At 43.6% G+C, this 7,379-nt stretch overlaps 1 protein-coding gene across 11 annotated transcripts in view; it reads right to left on the reverse strand.

The window, feature by feature from the left end:
• LOC102774714 (ankyrin repeat and KH domain-containing protein 1) overlaps positions 1 to 5,939 on the reverse strand; it is a 134,672-nt gene extending 128,733 nt beyond the window's left edge. For 2 of the 11 annotated variants that reach the window (XM_015569608.1, XM_015569607.1), the window contains exon 1: positions 5,482 to 5,923. In XM_015569608.1, coding sequence (XP_015425094.1) covers positions 5,482 to 5,772 — 291 coding nt within the window. In that variant the 5' untranslated portion in view covers positions 5,773 to 5,923. Of the gene's footprint in view, positions 1 to 5,481 lie in introns of all 11 variants that reach the window. The other 9 variants (XM_015569609.1, XM_015569606.1, XM_015569612.1 and 6 more) reach the window with 5 other exon arrangements.
• Between the last annotated feature and the right edge of the window lie 1,440 nt (positions 5,940 to 7,379).

Raw genomic sequence — 7,379 nt, forward strand, 5'->3', positions numbered from 1 at the left:
GGAAAGAGGAAAACAAGGATATGAGATAGATACATTGATCGTTGCCTCCTGAAGGAGTCCCAACTGGAGATCTAACTTACATCATAGATATGTGCCCTGACGGGGAATCAAATCCACAACCTTTTGGTGCACAGAATGATGCTTCAAATAACTGAGCTACACCGACCAGGGTGAGAAATCTACTTTAAAAACAAAATAAAACCACCCTTTCTAATACTGAAAACAGAATCCATTAAGTTGGGGGGGGAAAGAGAGAGAATTGGAGTATGTGTAGTGGAGAAAGAACAAAACGTGCTCTTTGACAAAATGGTTGCTATATTTCAGCCTAGCAAACAAAAAAGAACCTTATATACAACTTTCCGTTCTTCCTAGTTTAGGTAAAGTTGGCCAGAAGAAAAGTAAACCAGTCAGTCAACATAAGGAAATCAACTTCATTCACAGGAACCATACACTGTCAGTAACTACTAATAGAATAGCATACATTAATTTTTACAAATTAATCAAAGTGTAACAATATTGCAAAACAAGTGTTTCCATATTGGCAAAGTTGCAAATGTTGGTGCAAAGTTGGGTGTATGCCTTTCTTTGTTAGTGGTTTTAATATTTCTAATTCTTTAAAAATGAATAATGACAAGGCCTGAACTTTTCAAGTAAGTTCAATTACGTTCTATGCTCATTGGTACACCTTTGGTTTCCTTAATATATTTATCTTCATGATGTCACCAATTTTATTAATTAATATAAAACTTTTCCAACAAGGTCAGCTATGGATTATATGGATTATATACAGATTAAATGCCTAAAGATAGGCATTTCTTAAGCAACTAATTAATTCATTGGTACAATGCATCAGAAGAGAAACAGTAAACAGAACAAGCTAGCCGGTAGGATTAACTAGAATGGGAGTCATGAGACCTATTTTCTATTACAAATTAACTGTGTGATCCTGGGTAAGTCATTTAGCTCACTGGTTCTCAAACTTCTGAGGCTTTACCTAGGGTCCTGACATGAAGTTTCCAAATTTGATATTTTGTCAAATACAGATATGGTAAAAATTCATTTTGCAACAGTAGGAAGGAAATTAAAATAGAAAACGAGTGGGGAAAAAACAGCTTTATAAGATATTCACTACACTGTCCTTAGTATTTTTTTTTTTTTTTGGAGAGAGAGAGAGAGAGAGAGAGAGAGAGAGAGATCTAATTTGTTGTTCCACCTATTTATGCATTCATTTGCTGAGTCTTGTATGTGCCCTGACCGGGGATCAAACCTGCAAACGTGGCCTATCAGGATGACATTCTAACCAAATGAACTACCTGGCCAGGGCCTCCTTGCTTTTCTCATTTCACTTTAGATCTATGAAAACTTCAACAGGGACTAAGCAAACATGTATTGGAGAAACAGCATTCTGTAACCAAAACCTTTGCCTATTTCTTAATCTGAGGAAGCAAAATAGCATGACTTCTGGATTCAGTATTGAATTCAAATCCTAGTTTTACCACTACTAGCTGTGTAACAGTTTAACATTTTTTTGTCTCTTTTTTAATTCATCACTTCTCTGAGCCTACATTTATTTGTCTATAAAAATGTAGATAATATACCTACCTCAAAGGGATGTTGAAACGATTAAATAAAATAACGAAAGTATCTAGTACGATACAGGCATTTAATAAGCACTCAATTAATGGTAGCAGTTACCTAAAAATGAGATGAGATAGAATTATCACCAAGATTCTATGACTTTATAGACAAGCAACAGGAGAGGAAAATTATAAATAAATAAGGTCCAAGAAAACAGATATATTGAAATAGTTCACTTATAGTGGGTTAAAAAAAATAATTTTTTTATTTCTTACGACTTTGGATTCTGAAGGAAGGTAAAATTGGACACACACAAAAAATTGGTAGACTCATTTCTTTATACTTGCCAACTCAAGACTTATACTTTTAAAAACTGTTTTGCTTTCTTTAAAGAAATATATTTTATCTTATCTTCATCACTGAATCAGAAGGCTAGAATTGATTTTTAGAGGGCATCTAGTACATCATCACTCTACTACCAGATAGACTCAGAAAGAAATGTCTATAAACTCATCCCAAATACTTCATTCTTAATACGTTTTATCACTTTGTTTACATAACAAATCTAAATCCTTCTCACATTTACCATTTAAAAATCTCATATGAATAGTATGTTATCTTTTGTGTAACAATGAGAAAAATAAAAATACATACTTGTATTTCCATAAAAATTTCTGAAAGAATATACAAGATATTAAAGGTGTAGCAGGCAGGATACTTGGGAGCAGGGATAAGATCAAGACTTTTAACTGTATTTGACTTAATTTGACTTTGACTTATGAACTATATGAATGTAATCATTTATCAAAATGTACTAAATAACCACCAAAAAAACAACCACCTCAAAACACACCTGTATACTTCAAGTTTCACAATAAGGTTTTCCTCCACCCCTACCAATCAAGTGTTTTGACCCACCATTCATGTAACCATACTCATCAACATATCATTTGATATGTAAAGTCTTTAGGCTTTACAGAATGAAATTTGTGCAAGGTTGATACTCATGCTATAAAAAATCATTGCAGTTAATAACATGCAACTTTTCCTTCAATAAACATCTCCAATCTCTCAAATGTTTGCTCACTAGAATATAAAATTCTATTTCCTATCTCTCACTTCTGATGATAATTTATGGAATAAAGCCCTTCTGCCTTGAACAAAGTCCCCCATAAAGATTTTTTAGAAATTCACTTTCCTGGACAATAAATAAAATTTTCAAAAATAATATAGTATTGCCGTTTGGAGTGACTCAATTGGTTAAGCATCGTCCTGTGCATGGAAGGGTCACCAGCTTGATTCCTGATTAGGGCACATTGATGTTTTATCTCTTTCTCCCTCTCCCTTCCTCTCTGAAATCAATAAAAATATAAATAAATAAAACATCTATGAAAGATGAAAATAAAGATTTTGGTATTATTCATCAAATGCCAGTTCAGTGATTGCTTCTTGGAGATCATTATTTATAGTCTTCACACTGGAATTTCAAAGGCAATAATAAAGGAGAAGACAGCTTATCTTGTCAGGCAGAAAAAAGGCATAAGACGATACAGTGGATCCTAGATACTCCAGGAATTTCTTCTTTATGTGATATGGGAGAAACAGGACTTAGCAAAATTTCCTTTCTCCACAGGTTAAGAAAGAATCTATATATACACTGGGCATCATTTTAGACCAGTCTCTGGGTATCCTAGAAAGCTCCACTCCAAAAATGAGGTCTATATATATACTTAATACCTAAATACTTTTTAAGCACAGAAAACTGAAGTAAACAAGAGACTAAGGGGTTCTTCTACCATTAGCCTAAATGGGTATAAGAATCATAAATAAATAATTTCTATAATAAACATAAAAACAAGACAAAAGGCATCCAGCAAGTGTGGCTCAGTGGTTGAGCAGTGACCTATGAACCAGGAGGTCACAGTTTGATTCCCGGTCATGGCACATACCCGGGTTGTAGGCTCAATCCCCAGTGACGGGAGTGCAGCCGATCAATGATTCTCTCTCATCACTGATGTTTCTATCTCTCTCTCCCCCTCTCCCTTCCTTTTTCTGGAAAAAAAAAAAAAAAAACATATTAAAAAAATAACAATTTCACCTCAGGAAATCTGGGGGGATAAGATTGCATAAAGCAATACCCATAAATATAGCTTGTTCAAAAGGAATGCATAATGGAATTCTTTCTGAAACAATTGGTGAACTCTGTGCTAAACACTGAAATTCAGTACACACACACACACACACACACACACACACACACACACAAAAGGTGTGGATTCTGCTCATAGCTTTAACCACATGGTATGCAGACTCCAAATGAAATTCTGTGTCTGAGTGTGTGTGTGTGTACAAGCCTCACAGAAATGGTAGAAATGGTTACTTCAAAAGCTCATTTCCCAGATATAACACATGAGCCCAAAGAGTTAGAGATTTACGACTTTGGAGGCTCACTAGTGCTCTACCTCTGAAATTTAAGAATACCACTTATTATGTAAAAGCTAATGAGTGATCTTTTATCTAACCTGTGATAATTTAAAAATAGTCCAGAAAATCAAGGACATCATCTTTCTATCACTCTTAGACCAAAACAAACCTTTCTATCACTTTTAGACCAAAGAAACTTCTTTTAAAGTTTCAAAGAAAAATAGAGTCTAAACATGTTCCCACTTTATTTTATAGATAAAAAGTATACATGTTCTAGGCTCACCTCTTGCAAAGTTTCATCAAAGATACAGACATTCAAGGGACTAGCTCCCTTACAACCCACACAGTGTTTCTTCCAAAGCAAAATGTTGGGGTCAGAATGTATGAAGGTTTTGAATCTAAAGGAATCCCTGCTTAGATCTAGAATGTAAAATAGTGAACTAACTGTATTCGGCAACCCACAAATACAGTTTCTCCTATTCCTCTCAAATATAACAGCCACGATGCTTGTCCACAGAGAAATCCCTGTACTTTAGCACCAAGAACAGAGGTTAAAATAACTGGTCCTAAGGGATGAACTAGGCATCTTAGAACCCAAATAGAATACTCTGAGCACTTAGAACAATAGTCATCACAGTGCTAAGCGATAGCCAAGCCATAATCAAGGGGAAAAGTACAGATATAAAATATCTCCTTTTTCCCTAGAGCCCCCAAATTGATGCCTTATCACCCTAGGTTGCTCAGACCTAAAACGGCCCGGTACACACGTAAGAGTCAAAAGAAGGACCTGATTACTAATTTCCCTCACTTCAAAAGATGTCCATAGGATGCCTCACTTTCTCCAAGCCTAAAAATCTCAGGTTCAGCTCTCCTGCTACTCTGTAGTTGCACGGGAACTTCCTTCTCCTAATTTCACAAAAGGTCCCAGGTGCAAGGCTCACGTGATTGCTCGGGGTAAAGCCAGGAAGCTCCTTCACACTCACCTGTCTCCAACTACAGAAGGGAATCAAGAACCCGACTTCAATACACAGGTAAAGCAGAAGGCAAATAATTGTCCAATCCCTCAACTTCAGCGAGCCCTGCCTCCCTGTCTCTTTCTCAGTCTCTCTGTCTCGCTCTCAGTACCAAGGGCAGAGACTCTGGCAAGACCCCGCCCCCCCCACCCCCCCAACTCCAAAGCGGGGTAGGCGGGAGGGAAGCCTGGCCTGGCGAGTCCTCGTTCCCGCGCGAAGCTCAGAGACCACAGGACTCCCCATTGTGGGTCTACGATGGTGACGGGAACCGGTCCGGCTCGAACCACGGGCTGAAGAGTCAAGCTGAGAGAGCACTAGGCCCGCACCGCTGCCACTGCCGCCTTGGAGTCCATCGCTGTCAGCGGACTCCGCCCGGGCAGCGGGAGGGTGGCCCCAGCCCTGCACCAGCCCACGAGCTTTCATGCCCCACGTTGTGTGGTAAGTGGGGGGGGTCCTGGAACCGTACCTCTGACACTTCGTCCTCGTCGCTGCCAGAGGCACCACCTCCACCCCCGGTCCTCAGCACAGCAGCCGCCAACTTGAAATCCAGCGCCGCGTCCCCTACGCCCGCACCACTGCCGCCGCCACCGACTCCCGGGGCAGGCCCAGCCTCCCCAAAGAGTCTCACGGGGCGGATCCCCAGCCCGACACCTCCCGGCGGAGGCGGCTCCGAGGCCCCGGCTGGGGCGGATCGCGGAGCCACAGAGTCCAAGTCCTCCTCAAAGGAGGTGCCGCCGCCTCCGCCGTCGGTCAGCATGCTTCGCACGCGGAGCCGGAGACACTGCAGAGTCACTCGCGGCCACCGCCGCGGATCCCGGGAGCGAGAGAAGCAGCAGAAGGAAGAAGCGTCTCCTTCCCCCCGTCCCAGTAGCGCCACTAACTTCTCACTGCCTAACCTGCTGCCTCCCGCCCCCCACACTCGCCATTGGCTACAGCTCCAAAGAGGCTGCAGATCATTGGCCAAAGTTACCCGTCGCTCAGGCTCTTCGTCACGCGCCGCTCGCTGGCTCGGGGCCCCCAAGCTGCGTTGACCCGCGCAGGCCTAGGCGGTTGCGAACACCCGCCTTCTATTCCGCGCGCGCTGACTTCCGGTCTTTTTCTACATCTATTGGTCAAATTCTCTGACTATCGCGTCACGACCTTAAAGTGGATTAGTTGGCCTTGTGGTCAGTCATAGTGACCCCTGACAGTGGGAGATTTCATTGGCGCCGTAAAGTGTCGGTCACTGTGTCACAGGACGTCGCGTGGTACAATTGGTCAGGAAGAGTACTATTCATCCTGCCCCCATCTGAGGTGACGGGAAAGGGTTGGGGAATTTCCACTTTTGATAAAAATGAAGGCTGAGGTGACGACTTGCAAGAATTGGTGAGATTTGGAGTAGAATTCGCCATGCGCGCGGGAAGCTTCTACATCAAGTAAGCAAGAGACGCGGAGATAACGCAGCTCCCACCTGTCGCTCTACGCCAGGCGCGGAGACTGCGACCCGGAGGTTTGCTGCACCGCGATTGGCGGGAAAAGTAGTCAGTCTCAGCTAGGCCCCACCTTCCCGCCAGGCCCTGGTTGGAGGAGCAGAGCGTCAGTCAATAGAGCAGTCGTTCTTCTGGGACAGGTGAGGCTGCCGCCTCTAAACTATCTGCCTCAGGCTCTTTGGGCCGGAGTGGGGGGTTGCGAGAGGTGAGGGTCAGGGCCGGTCCTGCCGCGCGCCTCCGGCCTTTCGGAACGGAGCGCAGCGCGAGGATTTCTGGAGACTCTGAAGGCTGCTCGGGGTGGCCGCCTGCGTTCGATTCGGCCCACGCGCGTGCCCGGACGTGGCAGTTCTACAACCTGCGGGCGGGATCGCCCCGCGGGGCCGCGTTCTCTGGCTAGTGGAAGGCAGCGGGCCCGAGGGCTGGACAGCGCCATGCCTCAGTACTGGGAACTGTCCCACGAACTGAGGGGAAAGGCACCGCGTTGAGCGCGCAATCAGACCGCGGGGCCGAACGCCGTGGTTAAAAGGGTGCGAGCGCTGGACCAGTTTCGAGCTCGGGTGCCGCCACTGGTCTGCTGTGTGACCTCCGGGCGTTTGTTGTTTAATCTCAGTGACTTATAGTGCGTTCATCAGTAAAATGCGGGTCATTTTAATACCTCCCTCATTGGGTGCTGTGAATAAATTAGATAATGACATGAGGCGCTTTGCAACGTGCCAAACATACAGTAAAAACTCATTCTTGTTAGCTACGCTCCAGTTCTCCACCTACCCCCGAGCCCTGCCAACCGTGCTGATTCTTGTCGGAGCAATGTGATGCAATGGAAGGCTGGCGACGGTGGTCTCGTCCCCTCTAGGGAGCTCTGCCTCTATTGTTTTTATCTCCTTTGCCAGTAAAG

Source organism: Myotis davidii, unplaced genomic scaffold, assembly GCF_000327345.1.
Source record: "Myotis davidii unplaced genomic scaffold, ASM32734v1 scaffold545, whole genome shotgun sequence".
Taxonomy (NCBI): Eukaryota; Metazoa; Chordata; class Mammalia; order Chiroptera; family Vespertilionidae; genus Myotis; species Myotis davidii.